The sequence below is a fragment of the Hyperolius riggenbachi genome, chromosome 1, assembly GCF_040937935.1.
Source record: "Hyperolius riggenbachi isolate aHypRig1 chromosome 1, aHypRig1.pri, whole genome shotgun sequence".
Classification (NCBI taxonomy): Eukaryota; Metazoa; Chordata; class Amphibia; order Anura; family Hyperoliidae; genus Hyperolius; species Hyperolius riggenbachi.
Window position 1 is genome coordinate 503,432,976 of NC_090646.1, and position 22,342 is coordinate 503,455,317.

The 22,342-nt window shown below is 43.2% G+C and overlaps 1 protein-coding gene across 1 annotated transcript in view; it reads right to left on the bottom strand.

Annotated features, from left to right (window-relative positions):
• The window catches only part of LOC137532726 (adhesion G-protein coupled receptor D1-like), a 603,228-nt gene that overhangs the window by 15,769 nt on the left and 565,117 nt on the right, over positions 1-22,342 (bottom strand). The window contains exons 10-11 of the mRNA XM_068253608.1: positions 19,411-19,537; positions 15,556-15,597 (exon numbers count right to left, since the gene is read on the bottom strand). Coding sequence (XP_068109709.1) covers positions 15,556-15,597; positions 19,411-19,537 — 169 coding nt within the window. The remainder of the gene's footprint in view (positions 1-15,555; positions 15,598-19,410; positions 19,538-22,342) is intronic.

Here is a 22,342-nt window from a genome sequence, read left to right on the forward strand (position 1 = left end):
GGCATAGCAATAGGGGGTGCAGAGGTAGCAACCGCATCGGGGCCCTTGGGCTAGTGGGGCCCCATGAGGCCCACTCTCAACCACAGTAATAGCTGCTTATTGGGCCTGTTCTTGTAATAATCACTTATATAGATGCTTGGAATAGTAGTAATCATTAACACACAGTTCCCCACCCCCTTCTTGCTCCTCTGACACTGTGGTTGTCCTATGTATAGAGTGCTTGGGGGGCCGCAATGCAAAACTTGCACTGAGGCCCACAGCTTCTTAGCTACGCCACTGATTAAAAACGATTAAATCATTGCAACACTGCAGGTCACTAGTAGGCCATCTATCTACAACTGCTACCACCCTGCCACTGCCCTGCCGTTGTGTGAGGGAGAGCTTTCTGATCAATGATTTTGATCAAATTCATTTGGAAGTCAATCATAATTACAATCAGATGACCATGTTGGGGCATCAGTCTCCAGCACATTCCATCACAAAACCGCTGGGGAAAATCAATTAACGTATAGGGAGACACTGCTTGCTTGGCAGTTGAGAACAGCCATTATTTGGAAAACAATGCAATGAGGTTCACAGCAAGAAAACGGTTAGTGACAGGGCCATGACATCACACTCAGTGCTGGGCCGAAATTACGCATTAGCGTAATTACGCATCGTAATTCACTACAAATGCACCGTAAGCGTTACGTGTAAGGTTACGGTATTACACGTAATTAATTACGCGTAGACCATAGGTTACGTTATTACGCGTAACAAATTACACGTAAGACAGTAAACTCCTATTGAAATTTCACAGTCTGCCGTAATCGCGTAATATTACGCTCCCGTATAATATAAAAAAGCCGCCAACTTTAAGGGTTAATAGCAAAGCCCCCTTAAGTGCTAAGAGCCTCAAATTTGGAGAATATATTAAGGAGATCAGAAGGAATAAGAGGAAATTTTTTTTTTCAAAAAGACCTTATAGTTTTTGAGAAAATCGATGTTAAAGTTTCAAAGGAAAAATATATACATTTAAAAACCCGCCGACTTTAACGGTTAATAGCAAAGCCTGCTTAAAATTTAGGAACACCAAATTCCCAGGGTATATTAAGGGGATCAGTGGGAATAAGAGGAAACATTTTTTTTCAAAAGACCTTATAGTTTTTGAGAAAATCGATTTTTAAAGAGAATCTGTATTGTTAAAATCGCTCAAAAGTAAACATACCAGTGCGTTAGGGGACATCTCCTATTACCCTCTGTCACAATTTCGCCGCTCCTCGCCGCATTAAAAGTGGTTAAAAACAGTTTTAAAAAGTTTGTTTGTAAACAAACAAAATGGCCACCAAAACAGGAAGTAGGTTGATACATCCATACATAAGCAGGCTGTATACAGCATTCCTTTTGAATCTCAAGAGATCATTTGTGTGTTTCTTTCCCCCATGCACTGAAGTTTCAGGCTGCTCTTTTCTTCCTGCAAACAACTTTGCCCTTGTTTGTAATTCCTCAGTATGTGAAAGCCTAGCCAGCTCAGAGGACGATTTATCCAGCTGATTAGAGCAGCTTCTCTCTTCTCTATTATCTAAATAACACACAGGCAGTATGCATAGAGGGGCCAGGAAGGGTGAGTTCATAGCAGAACCACAACACTGAAGAACTTGGCAGCCTTCCAGACACAGGCCGACAAGTCTGACAGGGGAAAGATACATTGATTTATTACAGAGACTGTCATAGTAGAAAGTGCTGCAGTTAGCCAGAACACATTAGAATAGCTTTTGGAACATGTAGGATGATTAAAAACAGGATGCAATTTTTGTTACGGAGTCTCTTTAAGTTTCAAGGGCAAAAATGTCTTTTAAATGCGGAAAATGTCCGTTTTTTTGCACAGGTAACAATAGTGTTTTATTTTTATAGATTCCCCCAAGTGGGAAGAGTTTTACTTACTTCGTTCTGAGTGTGGGAAATATAAAAAAAAAACGATGTGGGGTCCCCCCTCCCAGACCTCTTTAACCCCTTGTCCCCCATGCAGGCTGGGATAGCCAGAATGCGGAGCACCGGCCGCGTGGGGCTCCGCACCCTGACTATACCAGCCCGCATGGTCCATGGATTGGGGGGTCTCGGAAGGGGAGGGGCAGCCAAGCTTTCCCCTCCCCTCCGAGCCCTTGTCCAATCCAAGGACAAGGGGCTCTTCTCCACCTCCGATGGGCCAGTTCCCACGCAATATCCTTGGAAATTGGCTAATCAGTTACAATGTAACAAAGTTGTTACAATGTAACAACTTTGTTACTTTGTAACTCCACCCCACCTGACGTCACTCGCCGCACACCCGCCGGCCGCCGCATACACTTACGCTAAGTCCCCACTGGCTCCCGCCGTCCACTCCGCCCACACCTGTCACCCATATACATGCTGGCACCCATGGGTGCCAGCATGTATATAGGTGACATGTGGGAGAGGCGGGTAGGGCAGCGAGAGCCGGCGGGACTTAGCGTCCTGCACACCCGACAGAGCTCTGAGCTATATAGCTCAGAGCTCTCTAAAGCATCTTTGTATTTGGGCTCCAAGGAGCCCCATTGGTCCTTAGCAGACCAATGGGGTTCCCATGGGTGCCAGCATGTATATGGGTGACAGGTGTGGGCGGAGTGGACGGCGGGAGCCGGCGGGGACTTTAGCGTAAGTGTATGCGGGCTGCGGCGGCCGGCGGGTGAGCGGCGAGAGACGTCGGGTGCGGTGGAGTTACAAAGTAACAAAGTTGTTACATTGTAACAACTTTGTTACATTGTAACTGATTAGCCAATTTCTGAGGATATTGCGTGGGAACTGGCTTTTAAAGGGACAGGTAAGTATTAATGGTTAATTAAGAATATTAAAGGACTTTTTTTGTGGTTATGTTTTTTGTTCAATTAAAATACTTTTTCTAAGTGTTTGTGTGTTTATTTACTTTTAAATCTTAAAGGAAATGGGTAAGGGGTACAAGTACCCCTATACTCATTTCTCCTGGGAGGGGGGGTGAGCATCTGGGGGACCCCTTTTTAAAGCGGACTCCCAGATGCCACCATGAACCCCCCCCCCCCCCAGGAAATCACGGCCTCCACCTCCACCGCCCATCGGAGGTGGAGAAGAGCCCCTTGTCCTTGGATTGGACAAGGGCTCGGAGGAGGAGGGGAAAGCTTGGCTGCCCCTCCCCTTCCGAGACCCCCCAATCCATGTACCATGCGGGCTGGTATAGTCAGGGTGCGGAGCTATCCCAGCCTGCATGGGGGACAAGGGGTTAAAGAGTCTGGGAGGGGGGACCCCGCGTCGTTTTTTTTTTTATATTTCCCACACTCAGAACGAAGTAAGTAAAACTCTTCCCACTTGGGGGAATCTATGAAAATAAAACACTATTGTTACCTGTGCAAAAAAAAACGGACATTTTCCGCATTTAAAAGACATTTTTGCCCTTGAAACCTAAAAATCGATTTTCTCAAAAACTATAAGGTCTTTTTGAAAAAAAAATTTTTCCTCTTATTCCCACTGATCCCCTTAATATACCCTGGGAATTTGGTGTTCCTAAATTTTAAGCAGGCTTTGCTATTAACCGTTAAAGTCAGCGTGTTTTTAAATGTATATATTTTTCCTTTGAAACTTTAACATCGATTTTCTCAAAAAAAAATTTTTCCTCTTATTCCTTCTGATCTCCTTAATATATTCTTCAAATTTGAGGCTCTACGCAATTAAGGGGGCTTTGCTATTAACCCTAAATATATATCTACGCCGTAAGCGTAATTCCGTAATGCGTAATAGCGTAAAATTACGCGTAATGATCCGTAAGCGTAGTTTTTTCCATTACGCCCAGCACTGATCACACTCTGGGAGGGGTTTCACTACAATATCAGTCATACAGTCATCCCTGATGATCCGTTAGAGAAAAAGAAAAGGGGCTACTAATTGCAATGAAGTTCAATCTTGGGTTAAAATTACTCTTTAAGGGAGGCAGAGATCAATATGTCCCAAATTCAGCCAACCTTTGCCAAATGCTTACAGTATGAGCTCTTTTTAAAGATTGTAAATACAGTCACATTTACTCTGCTAGCAGACTGTTTACTTAAATTGTACAGCCTATAGCACTGCGATCTACAGCAGCGCTGTACTGGGGATAGCCGTGTGACACGGCTGTCCCCCTGGGAGGCACAGAAGCGTTTGGCTGTCATAGGCTGCTGCCTATGACAGCCGATCACTGTGATTGGCTGGCGGGGGGAGGGAGTAACGGGTATAAAAACAAATAGTAATATTTATTTTAAAAAATACAAATAAATAAATAAACATGCCGGCAGGGATCAGAGCCCACCAACAGAAAGCTCTGTTGGTGGGCAGAAAAGGGGTGGTGGAATCAGTTATGTGCTGACTTGTATGGCCCTGCAATGAGGCCTTAAAGCTGCAGTGGCCTAAATTGTAAAAAATAGCCTGGTTACTAGGGGGGTGTAAGCCTACAGTCCTCTAGTGATTAAGAATGCCCAATATTTGATAACAATAAATTATTAAAATAATTAATGATTTCTGTATCAATAATAGAGTTTGGTCAGCAAAGGAAAGTATTGGGGCAGAATGTGAAATATGAATATACTTATACCTAGACTCAAGCTTGAGGAAAAAAGTCTGATGTATGCATTGATCTAGCACTAAATATGTATAATCTCTCAAGAGGACTCATTTGATTCTCTACATTTACAGTATAAAAACTGAGTATTAATGCAAATGTCATACATTTGTTTTACAGAATGTAAAATCAGAAGAACAACTGTTAGGAAAAAAAACACTGGTATTTCCACACAGTCTCCTCTGACACTTGGAAAAGTTAATGATATGCAAACATTTTCTGAGGCAGCTAGGGGCTAGATCTGAGCTTTTCCACCTACTTGGCCAGTCTGCGCACAAAGACCGAGGTGTGAAAATGTTTCGGTGCCAGAAAATGAGGATATAAATCTCAAGGCTATTTATGACAGCCAAGTTCCAGGAGTAATGAGGATTTTATAAATTAATGTGACACTGAAAATATGAAAGACTTTGAACTTCTATTCATTTCTTCACACGGGCATCACACTGGCAGGGTAAGTTTCTTGCAGACATAAGCAAGTATTCACTGTGCCGCCACACACGCAGTCTATTCCCACAATCCTCTTTGCCACTTTTAGGTCAACCATCTTTTTATAGGTGACTTTTTTAAAGCACCGGTTTAGGAACAATTTGTATAAGCATTTAATGGAACATTATTTTAAATGCATAAAACATTTTGCAAGAAGGTTGTAACTTTTGCTAAATAAATGGGGGAAATGACTGCAGCAGTCATAGATTCTCATCAGAAGTCCTGTAAACTGCTCACTCCCAAGTCACTCTTAAACTCTATTCTTTTAAGAGAATCTGAAGCAAAAAAAAAATAAAAAATATATATATATATATATATATACGCAAGTCAATAGATGTAAATGAGACAAAGTAAATGAGCCCTTTACAGCATCTCTGCCGCCTCCCTTTTGTCCACAATTCTGTGTCGCAAAACCGGTATTTCCTGGACAATGATGGCTGCAACCCCAGAAGTGTTTCCGAGTCATGGCATCACCTTCTGTGTGGCTGTGCATGGGCGCAAATGCATGGGCGCATAACACGTCACCCTGCTACTTCCTCACTGTGCACGGAGAGGGATGGATGCGCCCTGGGCTCATATGCAATTCACTTTTTCTCCGGGGTTTACTCCTGGGTGATATGTTCATAACTTGTTAATGAAATGCTCTTTCAGCGACAAGCAAGCAAGAAAATGCTCAGAATAATTTGGACAGAACTTTTTCACCTTATTTTTGGTACTTTACTATTATATTTGATTTATATTGCCAGCATCTTCTGCGGCACTGTACAATAGAATACAAAGTATAACAATACCATATAAACAATACAGCTATAGTTAACAGTGCAAGACAATGATGCATTACAGATTATGCAGTCAATAAATCAATTACAGATTTTTACATAATGGTAGAAGATGTGCACATTACACAACATTAAGAGACAAAAGGGAAAGAAAGTCCTGGACAATTGGCCTTAGGGTCTAAATGGTCAGGAATAGAATAATAGGTGAGGTGAAGCTGTGTATGAAATGGTAAAATGGTGGTCAGTCGGCAGGGTGTCCTAAGTGAAAGAGAGATCCAGAGAGAGAGAGAGACAGAGAGTATGCTTGCCTGGAGAGGTGAGTTTTCAGGTTGCACCTAAAAAGGGTAGGTGAGTGGCAGATCTGTTGACAGAGGGAGTTCCAGGGGAGGGTAGAGGATCGAGAGAAGTCTTGTAGACAGGAGTGAAAACAGGTAACCATGGAGGAAGACAGGAGAACATTGTTAGTAGAGCGGAGATTGTGTGTAGGATGGTGTCTGGAAATAAGTTTATTTTGATAGCAAGGAGCTAGGTTGTAAAGTGCTTTGTAAGTGAACATCAGGATTTTCCACCTTCTCAGCCCTATCCCACACTGTCAGCCTCTTCACTGGCTGCCAGTTACACAAAGGATACAATTCAAAATTCCTGACATTCGCCTACAAAGCACTTTACAACTTAGTTCCTCCTTTTCTAAATTAACGTTTTTCCAGATACCATCCTACACACAATCTCCGCTCACCTAACAATGTTCTCCTTTCTTCTTCTTTGGTCACATCTTCTCATTCCTGCCAACAAGATTTATCTCGATCTTCTCCATTCCTCTGGAACTCCCTCCCTCAACACATCCTCCACTCACCCACACTTACCCTTTTTAGGGGCAACCTGAAAACTCACCTCCCCAGGCAAGCAGGCTCTCATTTAGGACAATCTGACAATTTACCTCTATTTTACCATCTTACACACAGCTTCCTCTCACCTATTATCCCATCTCTTTACAGCCAATTGTCCAGGGCTCTATTCCCCTTTTGTCTCAAAATGCTTTGCAAAGTTCATGCATATCTTTACCCATTATGTAAAATCTGTAATTGATTTATTCACTGCATAATCTGTAATTTTCTTGTTCTGTTAACTGCTGCATTGTTTATATTGTATTGTTATACCTTTCATTCTGTTGTACTTTTTTATTATTATTATTTAGTATTTATATAGCCCCGACATATTCCGCAGCGCTGTACAGTGTATATTGTCTTGTCACTTAACTGTCCCTCTGAGGTGCTAACAATCTAATCTCTATCATAGTCCTATGTCTATGTATGTATTATAGTCTAGGGCCAATTTTAGGGGGAAGCCAATTAACTTATCTGTATGTTTTTTGGATGTGGGAGGAAACCAGAGTACCCGGAGGAAACCCACACAGACACAGGGAGAACATCCAAACTCCTTGCAGATGTTGACCTAGCTGGGATTTGCACCGGGCAGTGCTGGGCCGAAATTACGCATTAGCGTAATTACGCATCGTAATTCACTACAAATGCACCGTAAGCGTTACGTGTAAGGCTACGGTATTACGCGTAATTAATTACGCATAGACCGTTGGGTTACGTTTTACGCGTAACAAATTACGTGTAAGACAGTAAACTCCCATTGAAATTACACAGTCTGCCGTAATCGCGTAATATTACGCTCCCGTATAATATAAAAAAGCCGCCGACTTTAAGGGTTAATAGCAAAGCCCCCTTAAGTGCTAAGAGCCTCAAATTTGGAGAATATATTAAGGAGATCAGAAGGAATAAGAGGAAAAATTTTTTTTTCAAAAAGACCTTATAGTTTTTGAGAAAATCTATGTTAAAGTTTCAAAGGAAAAATATATACATTTAAAAACCCGCCGACTTTAACGGTTAATAGCAAAGCCTGCTTAGAATTTAGGAACACCAAATTCACAGGGTATATTAAGGGGATCAGTGGGAATAAGAGGGAAAATTTTTTTTTCAAAAAGACCTTATAGTTTTTGAGAAAATCGATTTTTAAGTTTCAAGGGCGAAAATGTCTTTTAAATGCGGAAAATGTCAGTTTTTTTTGCACAGGTAACAATAGTGTTTTATTTTCATAGATTCCCCCAAGTGGGAAGAGTTTTACTTACTTCGTTCTGAGTGTGGGAAATATAAAAAAAAAACGACGTGGGGTCCCCCCTCCCAGACCTCTTTAACCCCTTGTCCCCCATGCAGACTGGGATAGCCAGAATGCGGAGCACCGGCCGCGTGGGGCTCCGCACCCTGACTATACCAGCCCGCATGGTCCATGGATTGGGGGGTCTCGGAAGGGGAGGGGCAGCCAAGCTTTCCCCTCCCCCTCCGAGCCCTTGTCCAATCCAAGGACAAGGGGCTCTTCTCCACCTCCGATGGGCGGTGGAGGTGGAGGCCGCGATTTCCTGGGGAGGGGTTCATGGTGGCATCTGGGAGTCCCCTTTAAAAAGGGGTCCCCCAGATGCCCACCCCCCTCCCAGGAGAAATGAGTATAGAGGTACTTGTAGTACCCCTTACCCATTTCCTTTAAGAGTTAAAAGTAAATAAACACACAAACACATAGAAAAAGTATTTTAATTGAACAAAAAACATAACCACGAAAAAAGTCCTTTAATATTCTTAATTAACCATTAATACTTACCTGTCCCTTTAAAAGCCAGTTCCCACGCAATATCCTCGGAAATATACTAATCAGTTACAATGTAACAAAGTTATTACAATGTAACAACTTTGTTACATTGTAACTACGCCGCACCCGACGTCACTCACCGCCGCCGCCGCCACCGCGTCTGCGCTGCACGGACCGACAGAGCTCTGAGCTATAGCTCAGAGCTCTCTAAGCATCTTTGTATTTGGGCTCCAAGGAGCCCCATTGGTCCTTAGCAGACCAATGGGGTTCCTTCTGATTTGAAGAGCTCATAGCTCAGAGCTCTGTCGGGTGAAGGGACGCTAAGTCCCCGCCGGCTCCGCTGCCCTCCCCGCCTCTCCCACATGTCACCTATATACATGCTGGCACCCATGGGTGCCAGCATGTATATGAGTGACAGGTGTGGGCGGAGTGGACGGCGGGAGCCGGCGGGGACTAGCGTGTATGCGGCGGCCGGCGGGTGAGCGGCGAGTGACCTCGGGTGCGGTGGTGTTACAAAGTAACAAAGTTGTTACATTGTAATAACTTTGTTACATTGTAACTGATTACTATATTTCCGAGGATATTGCGTGGGAACTGGCTTTTAAAGGGACAGGTAAGTATTAATGGTTAATTAAGAATATTAAAGGACTTTTTTCGTGGTTAGTAGTGTGTATGGATTTATGGCCCTCGCTCGCCCTCTGATGGCTATTTCCTATGTGCGTGTGATACGCATGCGGAGACGCTTTGCGTCAGTTTTGACGCTTTTGACCCGACGTGTGTTTTTTCTCAGAAGTCACGGGGAGGTGACGTCAGCTTCCGGCTTAGCGTTCCAATGCCAGGAAATCATTCAGAGAGGCGGCGTTCTTTGCCGGCGTGCGTTCCACACACGGAGGGCGCATCCCAAGCTGAATGATGGCTGCAGCTCGTTAGGGGGTGAGTGTTACACTTATTTAAGGGGTAATCCCAGGGGGGGCAGGTTGTCCTGATGATGCGCCACTGTAACTGACCGGCGCGAAACAGCTGTCGACTATCCCTACTGCCTGTGCCTCTCTTTCCAGTTCCAAGGGGATGTAATGTATACCTTTTACCGATTCAATTAAAAGTGACGTTTTATTGATGTGCAAGGCCTCTTTTTCTCTTTTTGACATGAACTGTTGTACTAAGGTCCTGGCCTCTTGCACTCAGTGTCTTTCAACGTTTTAGCCATTCCTGTGCATTAAGCAACATTTCTTGGATATTGTTGATTGTCTGGTTTCTGCTTTTTTTTGCACGGACCCTGTATAAATCTTTACAGGGCTTTTTTAAGATGGCGATGTCTACTTTCAAAGAGGGACGTAAAGATGTAGATTCCTTCTTGGAAGAGAATAAAGAAATAAGCATTGGCTCCACCCCTCGCCCTCAAGAGTTGAAGAGTCTTGAGAATAGATTGTATAATTTAATGGAAAGAGAGGTACGCAAGTACTGGACTATTGCCACGTTAAAGAAATATAAGGCAGTAGGGAGAGCCCCACGGGGGATACGTTTTTACAAACATCTATCTCAGTCAAAGGTTCGACCCTCTGCAAAGGTCAAATGTGATGTCTTGTTTGACAAATGCATACTGCTATACCAAGACCTGGTGATAGAGGAAAATGAGATTGATTATCAAGAAATTTTGGATGAAATAGAGAACACTAAAAAATTGATAGAAGCTCTCACTGATGAGGACAGTTTAAATCTGCTAATCACTAAGTTTGAACTCCGATTGACCCCGATACAGGAGCAGATTAAAAAGGATAAAAACATTAAGTTTGCCAGAGACCGAATGGACTATGAGCAACAAAAGGTTTTCTCTTGGAGAAGTGAGAGACCCCCCTGGAGCCCTAATAAGAGGAACAAGGGGAGGAGGAGGAGACGAAATCCCTCTGGCAACAGCCAGGGTAGACTTCCATCTGACAGCTCACCCAATAGTTCACATGCCTCTACTAGACACTCTGGTACATCTTCAGAGGATGAGGCCCCTTTGGAAAGAGGAAGGTCAGGAGAGGCAAACGGAAATCACAAAAGTATTTTGAAACAAGTCTCGTGGACCAAGCCACAACCGAGACGCTCGGAGAGAAACAGGAAGAAATAAAAGTATATAATTTGTCGGGGGTGGAGCTGAGTGATGCAGTACACTCCCTTTTGAACAAAGGTTTAAACTTCTGTCCAACGGTGGAATTCGACTTTGTGAAGTTTGAACAGGAACTCTTTTTGAACACTAGGAAGTTATCATTACATAGGTTCTTTGCTAACAAGGAGAGACAATCAGATCAATCCCAGGTTGTGGACTCGAGAACTATACCTCTGTTAGTTGGCTCTTCTGAACACTATTGGGAACGTGAAACTTTGAGGGACCTCTGTGAACTTTCGGAGGCTTACACTCCTAATGTGGTGGAGACAGGACGCAACCTCCCCTACAATATAGGGAATAGATCAATCTTCAACCCCCCTTCGATACCAGGGGGCTCAGTTGAGCTATTCTACTCTAAGGTCCTTGAGGACTGTAAGGCTATAATATACCCAAGAGATGCTTCTAATTTATCACGCCAAGAACTGGAGGCTTTAAGATGGTTACAATCGAGGTCTGACCTCACTATAAAAGAAGCAGATAAGGGGGGAGGGGTGGTTGTATTGTCAACGGATCAATATAGGAGGGAATGCCTTCGACAACTGGATGATAGATCAACATATTCTAAATTATCTGTAGATCCAACTGCACAATATATTGGGGACTTAAAAAAATTATTACAAAAGGGGGTGGAGGATGGTGCACTGGATAGGGCCACAGCAAATAAATTGCTCCCTCAATTTCCCCGCAGCCCGGTGTGGTACTGTATCCCAAAGATACATAAAACCTTAAATAACCCACCGGGCCGCCCCATAGTCTCGGCAATTGGATCTTTGACAGAGGCACTATCTCAATATGTTGATTTTCAATTGAGACCCCTGCTAAGGTCCTTGCCGTCTTATGTAGGTGACACTACTGAGGTCCTTAACGTTTTGGGAACTTTCGAATGGCAACCTGAGTACCATCTAGTCTCAATTGATGTGGTCTCTTTATATAGTAGAATATGTCATCCAGATGGTCTAGGAGCCATTGAGTCCTTTATTCCTGAGGTTATTGATGATGAGTCTCTGCGGTGGTTTGTCCTGGCGGGCCTGGAGTTTGTCCTGACCAGGAACTCATTCCTCTTTGACCGACAGTGGTACCATCAGGAGGTCGGCACGGCGATGGGGAGCCCTGTGGCCCCCACCTATGCTGGCCTCTTCATGGGCCGCTGGGAGGCGGATTACATTTATTCATCGAGGAATGGGTTCCTGGATCGGATCAAACTCTGGGTCCGCTATATAGACGATATTTTGATTATATGGGAGGGGTCAATAGAATCATTCCAGTTATTTATGGATTATCTAGAGTCCAATGATGTTAATATGTCCTTCACATATACTTGGGGTGACCAACAACTTGATTTTTTAGATCTGGACATTAGGATTCAAGAGGGGATGATAGTAACCAAAACCTTTATGAAAAAGACGGCAGTCAATTCCTTACTTAATGCAAATAGCTACCATCCCAACTCTACCCTTAAGGGAGTTCCTTATGGGCAGTTCCTAAGGTTACGTAGAAACGCCAGCTGTTGGGAGGATTTTATAGAACAGTCAGAACACCTGAGGCATAGATTACAATTAAGGGGATATAACTCACAGGATATTCAACAGGCATATGCTAGAGCTGCTTCTAGAGATAGAACCTCCTTACTTTTACATACCAAGAGGCCCCATAGATCTGACTCACAAAACAGATTCTTTATGCATTTCACATATTCTCCTATGTTCCAGTGCATTCAACAAACGATCAGAAAACATTGGTGGATAATCCAACAGGATAAAATGTTAAAATCTAAAAGTACCCTGTTCCCTTGTGTCTCCTATAAACGAGTCTCTAACCTTAAGGACAAACTTTCACACAGTGAATTCATTAGTCCTCAAACCACTTGCTGGCTAGGTTCCAATCGCCCTAAAGGAAATTTTAGATGCCAAAGGTGCTCCTGCTGTAATTTTATGGAGTTGGGTGATACCTTTACTCGGTTTGGACGGACGTGCAAGATCAGGCAGTTCATTAACTGTCGGACTAGAGGCCTGGTCTATGCACTTGTATGTCCTTGTAGGCGTATTTATGTGGGTGAAACCACGAATATGCTCAAGGATAGATATCAGGCCCATTGCAGGTCCGTACATAGCGGTGAGGGTTGTCCTAGAGTAATAGAACATATGCGGGAGGCCCACAATAGTGATGTGACTAAACTAAGATTTCTAGGATTGGAACAAGTTGGGCATGACAAACGGGGGGGAGATTGGCATCGCAGGCTTCTGCAGAGAGAAAGCTATTGGATCTCGTACTTTGATGCGGTTGGACCTTTGGGTCTTAATGAGAGAAATAATTTGGCTGTATTCATCTGAGATTTTTTGTTGTTTTTGTTTTATTGTTATTAGTATCCTTATTACCCCTTTTTTTTTTAATAAATTGTTGCCCTTCTAGATTTCCATGGGTCTTGCTGTGCAGTCCATCCCTCTAAGGTGGTGAGTATTCATAAGTATAGTGTTGCATTGGGGCATATTAAAAATTGAATTTACTTTCTCTCCCTTATGATGTGGATGGACTGTACTTAGCAACTGTAGACAATGGTGTAGTATGTGAGCAGTAGCCATCTGTAATTTGCATATATATAAAAAAAAATTTTTTAGTGGGTCTGTCTGCTGCCATGTATTTTTGATGCTGTTTATATAAATTGGGATGCAATGGGGCAATTATCCACAAGATGACAGCAGAGCGACTCTTTCACTTGGATGGCCTTATTTTGTAGTGTGTATGGATTTATGGCCCTCGCTCGCCCTCTGATGGCTATTTCCTATGTGCGTGTGATACGCATGCGGAGACGCTTTGCGTCAGTTTTGACGCTTTTGACCCGACGTGTGTTTTTTCTCAGAAGTCACGGGGAGGTGACGTCAGCTTCCGGCTTAGCGTTCCAATGCCAGGAAATCATTCAGAGAGGCGGCGTTCTTTGCCGGCGTGCGTTCCACACACGGAGGGCGCATCCCAAGCTGAATGATGGCTGCAGCTCGTTAGGGGGTGAGTGTTACACTTATTTAAGGGGTAATCCCAGGGGGGGCAGGTTGTCCTGATGATGCGCCACTGTAACTGACCGGCGCGAAACAGCTGTCGACTATCCCTACTGCCTGTGCCTCTCTTTCCAGTTCCAAGGGGATGTAATGTATACCTTTTACCGATTCAATTAAAAGTGACGTTTTATTGATGTGCAAGGCCTCTTTTTCTCTTTTTGACATGAACTTTTTTCGTGGTTATGTTTTTTGTTCAATTAAAATACTTTTTCTATGTGTTTGTGTGTTTATTTACCTTTAACTCTTAAAGGAAATGGGTAAGGGGTACTACAAGTACCTCTATACTCATTTCTCCTGGGAGAGGGGTGGGCATCTGGGGGACCCCTTTTTAAAGGGGACTCCCAGATGCCACCATGAACCCCTCCCCAGGAAATCGCGGCCTCCACCTCCACCGCCCATCGGAGGTGGAGAAGAGCCCCTTGTCCTTGGATTGGACAAGGGCTCGGAGGGGGAGGGGAAAGCTTGGCTGCCCCTCCCCTTCCGAGACCCCCCAATCCATGGACCATGCGGGCTGGTATAGTCAGGGTGCGGAGCCCCACGCGGCCGGTGCTCCGCATTCTGGCTATCCCAGTCTGCATGGGGGACAAGGGGTTAAAGAGGTCTGGGAGGGGGGACCCCACGTCGTTTTTTTTTTATATTTCCCACACTCAGAACGAAGTAAGTAAAACTCTTCCCACTTGGGGGAATCTATGAAAATAAAACACTATTGTTACCTGTGCAAAAAAAACTGACATTTTCCGCATTTAAAAGACATTTTCGCCCTTGAAACTTAAAAATCGATTTTCTCAAAAACTATAAGGTCTTTTTGAAAAAAAATTTTTCCTCTTATTCCCACTGATCCCCTTAATATACCCTGTGAATTTGGTGTTCCTAAATTTTAAGCAGGCTTTGCTATTAACCGTTAAAGTCGGCGGGTTTTTAAATGTATATATTTTTCCTTTGAAACTTTAACATCGATTTTCTCAAAAACTATAAGGTCTTTTTGAAAAAAAAATTTTTCCTCTTATTCCTTCTGATCTCCTTAATATATTCTCCAAATTTGAGGCTCTTAGCACTTAAGGGGGCTTTGCTATTAACCCTTAAAGTCGGCGGCTACCTAACATTGATCCATGCGTCAACTTTTCCGCTTGGCAGCATGACCTTACGCATTAATTGCTAGTAGGATTTTACGCGTAAAACTATAACGTAATTACCCGAATTACGGTATACTTACGCGTAATTGCGTAAGTGCTATGCGTAATTATAGACATGTACCGAAATTGACTGTCTATGCCGTAAGCGTAATTTCGTAATGCGTAATAGCGTAAAATTACGCGTAATGATCCGTAAGCGTAGCTTTCTCCATTACGACCAGCACTGGCACCGGGGACCCAGCATTGCAAGGCGAGAGCGCTAACCACTACGCCACCATGCTGCCCGTACTTTGTCACAGAAGATGCTGGTGTTGTATAACTCAAAAATACTATAAAGCTGCCAAGATTGTTATGTGATCTCAAGAGATGGCTGCATCCACATCAGCTACTGTGAGAAGGGTAGAATTATGATAGAGGTAGTATTAATGTTGGTCAGGAGCAGGTATGATAACTACAGTATATAGGCAGTGAGGACCAGGGAGATGGGTTTTTAATTGTATGTCATGCCAAACTGTTGTTTCACCTTATGAATAGGTATTAAGGGAAGTAGATAAAAATGGGTTTGCAAATAATTTTGATTTTTTTTTTACAATCAAGTTAATGTGATATCTACTGTACGTCTTTTGGCTACCCCATGCAACACATAAAAGTTACTAGTTCTGTACTTTTTTTAATACACAAATCTTACCTCGGAATTAAGAAGGCAATGGAAGAGAAAAATGAAGAATCCCTAAAATAAACAAGACAAAAATGGTCATTCAGTTGTTGAATTGTGACATTGATAATACAATCCATCATATGAAATAATGGGCCATATGCAATTTACTTTTTCGCCTGAGTTTTCTCCTAGGTGATAATTTTTCATCTTCAAATTAAAATACCTTTCCAGCACATTAACTACTATCAACTAAAAAAGTACCAAAAAGTAAATTAAAAAGTAGTATCAAAATTATTTTGATCATTTTCTTGCTTTCTGGTGGCTTAAAATGCATTTTATTGACAAATTTAAAAATATCACCCAGGAGAAAACTCAGGAGAAAAAATTAATTGCATATGGGCCAATCTGTTAATTTAGTTTTCTCCTGGGAGATATTTTTTTTTATCTTCTGTTTAAAAATAACTTTTACACACTTTTCAATTAAAAAAGTACCAAAAAGTAGGTGAGAATGCCCCGTTACAATTATTTTTGAGTAATTTCTCACTTTCTGGTGGATGAAAATACATTTTATTGACAAGGTGTGAAAATAACACTTAGGAGAAAACTCAGGAGTAAGTTCATTGCATAGAGCTCACAGTCTGAGTATAACGTTGCATAAATTTACCTGTAATGCTTAGTCAGTGGGGGTAATTTAGTAAGGTGAGAAATTGTATAATGCAGTGGCTCACCCTGGTGCTACTGCAATTGCCTAAGCAATATGCAGTGCAGGGGAAACAAGTGTGAGCTATTGCACTTTTAGAATTGTGACTGTCTGCTACCATAGACAAGCACTGCTCCGTTGACCTTAAAGGGGAACTTCAGCCTAAACAAACATACTGTCATTAAGTTACATTAGTTATGTTACTTAAAATAGATAGGTGATATAATCTCTTACCCACTGTTTTAAAAGAACAGTCAAATGTTTGTAATTTCATGGGAGCAGCCATCTTTTTGGTTGAAAGGAGGTGACAGGGAGTATGAGACACAGTTCCAATTGTCCTGTGTCCTAATCACTCCTCCCAGCTGTGCACTCTAGGCTTCAAATCTCAAATTCAAAATAAAAAAAATTGCACCAAAACAGCAGAACGAGAACAAGAACATCAGAAATCCCATCATGCTTCGCACAGCGTCAGAGGAAAAGTGCCTGGGCAGATTTCTTCTGTGCAGCTAAAAATGAGGCTTGGGTAAGAAAAACAAAGTTCGGATGCTGTTAAACTACCAAGCCTTCAGTGCTGCTGAGTAGATTTTTAGTCTGGAGGTTCACTTTTAGGCCTTGTTTCCACTTAGTGCGCTTCTATCCGCTTCTGTCCACTTTTTATCACCATATCAATGTTACAGATTGATACATATTGCTGAAAAGCGGACAGAAGCGGACAGAAGTGCATAGATGGAAACAAGGCCTAAAGGGAAACCAAGGTGAGGGGGATTTAGAGGCTGACATTTTTATTTCCTTTTAAATAATGCACATTGCCTGACTGTCCTGCTTATCCTCTGCCTCTAATACTTTAAGCCATAGATCTTGAACAAGCAAGTTTATTAGATGTCTATAACAAATCTGACAAGATTGGCTTCATGCATGTGTCAGGTGCATGATTTACACCCTACTGACCAGAAAGATCAGCAGGACTGCTTGGCAACTGACATTATTGTTTGGAAGCAAATCCATATGACATATTCCATAGATCTCACACCTCAGGTCCCTTTTAAAATGGAAACAACATGCAAGGATCACATTTCCCTATTGTATCACACTGCTCACACTGCTTGGATGCCAGCCTGACAACACATTTAAATGTGCAGTGACTAGGAAGTGTGATAACTGGTGACACCACTCTTTATTACACCAGTAATGCATGTGGGCTGTGAGTTTGTGCATTGTGTTGGCAATGGGACCAAGAAACTATACAGCCCAACATGGAGCTTGACCCCGGATCAATATCAACCCGCATCTATAAGATTGGGAGGCAATCTACAAAAGGATGGTCACAAAGGCTCCACCCCTCCCTACTCCCTTTGGAAATGTTCCTTTTCCCATATTTATGAACAATAGGCTCACACCTACATCATGCTAGGGTAGGATTACTGTAAGTACATCTATGGGAAACCAATACTAAGGTAGGCCCTGGAAAGATTTATGGTTAAATCTGGAAGCCGCTTATAAAGATATGGATATCCTCAAATACCCTCCCCCTCCTAGGTAAATATGTAACAGGGGTAACAAGTTTGAGAAAAATAAAGATACAATAAAATACTAAGTGAAAAAACAAGTATAATTTTTATATTCATCTTCCTATTTTCCTTTGTATCTTTCTTTCTTCTCTTTTGTATCCACCCAACATTACATGGGTGCTTGTTAGGGATGATCAATGAGAGGTAAATATTTTTGAGTTTATGCAAATTTGTGTACAAATGTATGCAGCTTGAAAATGGACTAATCAATTTAAACCTGGGTGGGACTTGAATGGTCCATTTCCAAGCTGCACATATTTGCATAAAAATGTATACAAATTTGCATAAACTCAGAAGTATTTGCATCTCATTGATCATCCCTAGGGCTTGTCTTTCACAATGATTGTAATTCTAGTTTGTGACATCATCTTGTTCTGTAGTTGAAAAATAAGAGATTTCTTCTTCTGTAGACTGCTTCTGTAGATCTTCCTCCAGCATTTTCATCTATACATTTCTTACTTCTTCTTTAATCTCCTGTTCTTCTGTGTTATTCTTTTCTACTATTCTTCTGCCTCGTTTTCTTTAATAGCTTAATTGAAGCTTGCTGAGCACCAATTGCCATTACTTCTAAAATGGTCTGGAACCCCGTTGGCGGGCATCTGAAGTTGCCACTGAGGCTTTGGTGGGCAAATTCAAATAATCATCTTGGCAGGATATCAGTATTTCAATTTGCCATTGAGCATTCTTATTGACACTAAGCAGCCATATTACAAAATAAGTGACACCAAGAGCCCAGTATAGAGTAGTATTTACTGGTAAATGGATGTTGATTAAAGAGTACAAAAGTATACACACAAACCAGGGTTACCCCCTAGGCAACCACTGTATAAGCAGGTGAGAAGATTAGACCTGTCCCCACTCAGGATTAAGAAGTCGCTCTCTGTAGATAGGAATAAGGGGGTATACCTCTCCACCAGGGGTGGATACAAGTATCCAGTGTTATAAACAGAGGCACCAAAAGTATAAAATCGGCTAAAATAGCTGAAATTGCTTGGAAGGCAGTGGTGGACTTACCTCCTATAAGCAGACACAAAAACTGTCAATTTCAACAGACATGAATTTTATTGGTATAGTCCACAAAATGTTGCAAACTCGTTTCACAGGTATAGTCCTGCTTCACACACTACAGTAGTATGCACCTGCCTCTGTGCTTCAGAGGCGCCTGGTGCATCCCTGGTATACTACTGTTGTGTGCTCCCCCTTTTTTATTGCCTGAAGAAGCAGGATTATACATGTGAAACGTATTGCAACATTTTGTGAAGTATACCAATAAACTTCATGTCTGTTGAAATTGACAGCTTTTGTGTCTGCTTATAGGAGGTAAGTCCACCACTGCCTTCCAAGCAATTTTAACTATTTTAGCTGATTTTATACTTTTGGCGTCTTTGTTTACAACGCTGAAAGCAGCCATATTGGTCTTTTCAAGTGTACCCACAGGAATTCTTGTCAGCAAATTTAAATAATACTTTTTTCATTTAAGTGTATTTTGTAATAAATGCAACCTTATTTTTACATTTAAATCTTTATTATAAATAGGTAAGTAGATCTGTGCTATTAATGCAAGCTCATATTTATTGTTTAATTGAGCCCAATGTAAATTCTTAATGTGTTGCATACCTGTAAAGAGTTGAAGACAGCAAACAGATATTGGAATACTATAGAATGCTCATTTACAGCAAGTACTCCAAAAATCCAAGAGCTTCCAAGGATTGGGAGAAGCACGGCAACTGCTTTGGCTGTTAGCCTGTGGGGAAAAAGCAGAAAATGTAAGTTTCTGTCACAAAGAATTCCCTTGAATTACATTTCTTTACACAACAAACATCAGTAAAGACTGAGCAATGGTCAGGTGCTGGGCTACACTATTTTACAAAGTATAATGACCACTGTCATTATTCATTATGTCAAAACCCAGACAGAGAGGCACATTCTGAAGAGACCCATCAAACTAAGACTGTTGCAAAGTAAAACTGTAAAGCACATCTAGACTTTACTGAGAGGATGACACTAGCACCAAATCAAACCTGTTGTTCAGTTTAAAACATGCCACTGGCTGTGTCTTACTCAATGGCTGTGTTCATTCACTCTTGACATTTATGACTACAAAACACCACTGATGTGGGACCAACAGTACATCATCTTGAGTTAGCCTACCATGGAACCAAATAAGTTTTGAAATATTAAACTTTATATCCTATACACATGTTTACTATCTACACCTTTGATACATATTTCTAGTAACTGCATGTATTATAACAGCAGGCATCTCCAAATAGGATTCATGTGAAACATTAAAGAGTAGCTCTGGCTTGCCCAAAGTTTATTTCAACCAAAAGGAGTATGTTAACCACTTCCCGACCGCCGTATGTACAATTGGCGGCCGGGAAGTGCACCCCGCAAGGACCGCCGTATTGACAATTGGCGGCGGTCCTTGTAGGGGCATGGGCGGAGCGATCGCGTCATCAGTGACGCGATCCTCCGCCTCCGCCTGGCGCCGCTCACCCGCCGCAACATCCCGCCGGCCATACGGAAGCGCCGGCGGGATGTTAACCCCGCGATCGCCGCATACAAAGTGTATAATACACTTTGTAATGTTTACAAAGTGTATTATACAGGCTGCCTCCTGCCCTGGTGGTCCCAGTGTCCGAGGGACCACCAGGGCAGGCTGCAGCCACCCTAGTCTGCACCAAGCACACTGATTTTCCTCCCCCCCTGCCCCAGATCGCCCACAGCACCCATCAGACCCCCCCCTGCCCACCCCCCAGACCCCTGTTTGCACCCAATCACCCCCCTAATCACCCATCAATCACTCCCTGTCACTATCTGTCAACGCTATTTTTTTTTTTATCCCCCACCCTGCTCCCTGCCCCCTCCTGATCACCCCCCACCCCTCAGATTCTCCCCAGACCCCCCCCCAGACCACCCCCCCTGTTTACTGTATGCATCTATCCCCCTGATCACCTGTCAATCACCTGTCAATCACCTGTCAATCACCTGTCAATCACCCATCAATCACCCGTCAATCACCCCCTGTCACTGCCACCCATCAGCCAGCCCCTAACCTGCCCCTTGCGGGCAATCTGATCACCCCCCCACACCAATAGATCGCCCGCAGATCCGACATCAGATCACCTCCCAAATCCATTGTTTACATCTATTCTCTCCTCTAAACACCCACTAATTACCCATCAATCACCCCCTATCACCACCTGTCACTTTTACCTATCAGATCAGACCCTAATCTGCCCCTTGCGGGCACCCAATCACCCGCCCACACGCTCAGATTGCCCTCTGACCCCCCCTTATCAATTCACCAGTGCATTAATTACATCTGTTCTTCCCTGTAATAACCCACTGATCACCTGTCAATCACCTGCCAATCACCTATCACCCATCAATCACCCCCTGTCACCCCCTGTCACTGCCACCCATCAATCAGCCCCTAACCTGCCCCTTGCGGGCAATCTGATCACCCACCCACACCATTAGATCGCCCGCAAACCCGCCGTCAGATTACCTCCCAAATGTATTGTTTACATCTGTTATCTTCTCTAAACACCCACTAATTACCCATCAATCACTCATCAATCACCCCCTATCACCACCTGTCACTGTTACCTATCAGATCAGACCCTAATCTGCCCCTTGCGGGCACCCAATCACCCGCCCACACGCTCAGATTGCCCTCAGACCCCCCCTTATCAATTCGCCAGTGCATTAATTACATCTGTCCTTCCCTGTAATAACCCACTGAACACCTGTCAATCACCTGCCAATCACCTATCACCCATCAATCACCCCGTCACTGCCACCCAACAATCAGCCCCTAACCTGCCCCTTGCGGGCAATCTGATCACCCACCCACACCAATAGATCGCCCGCAGATCCGACATCAGATCACCACCCAAGCGCAGCGTTTACATCTATTCTCTCCTCTAAACACCCACTAATTACCCATCAATCACCCCCTATCACCACCTATCACCACCTGTCACTGTTACCCATCAGATCAGACCCTAATCTGCCCCTTGCGGGCACCCAATCGCCCGCCTACACGCTCAGATTGCCCTCAGACCCCCCCTTATCAATTCGCCAGTGCAATATTTACATCTGTTCTCCCCTGTAATAACCCACTGATTACCTGTCAATCACCTATCAATCACCCATCAATCACCCCCTGTCACTGCCACCCATCAATCACCCCCTGTCACTTCCACCCATCAATCACCCGCTGTCACTGCCACCCATCAATCAGCCCCTAACCTGCCCCTTGCGGGCAAACTGATCACCCACCCACACCAATAGATCGCCCGCAGATCCGACATCAGATCACCACCCAAGCGCAGTGTTTCCATCTATTCTCTACCCTAAACACCCACTAATTACCCATCAATCACCCCCTGTCACTGCTACCTATCAGATTAGACCCCTATCTGCCCCTAGGGCACTCAATCACCCGCCAACACCCTCAGAATGCCCTCAGACCCCAGCCCTGATCACCTCACCAGTGCATTGCTTGCATCTATTCCCCCCTCTAATCACACCTTGAGAC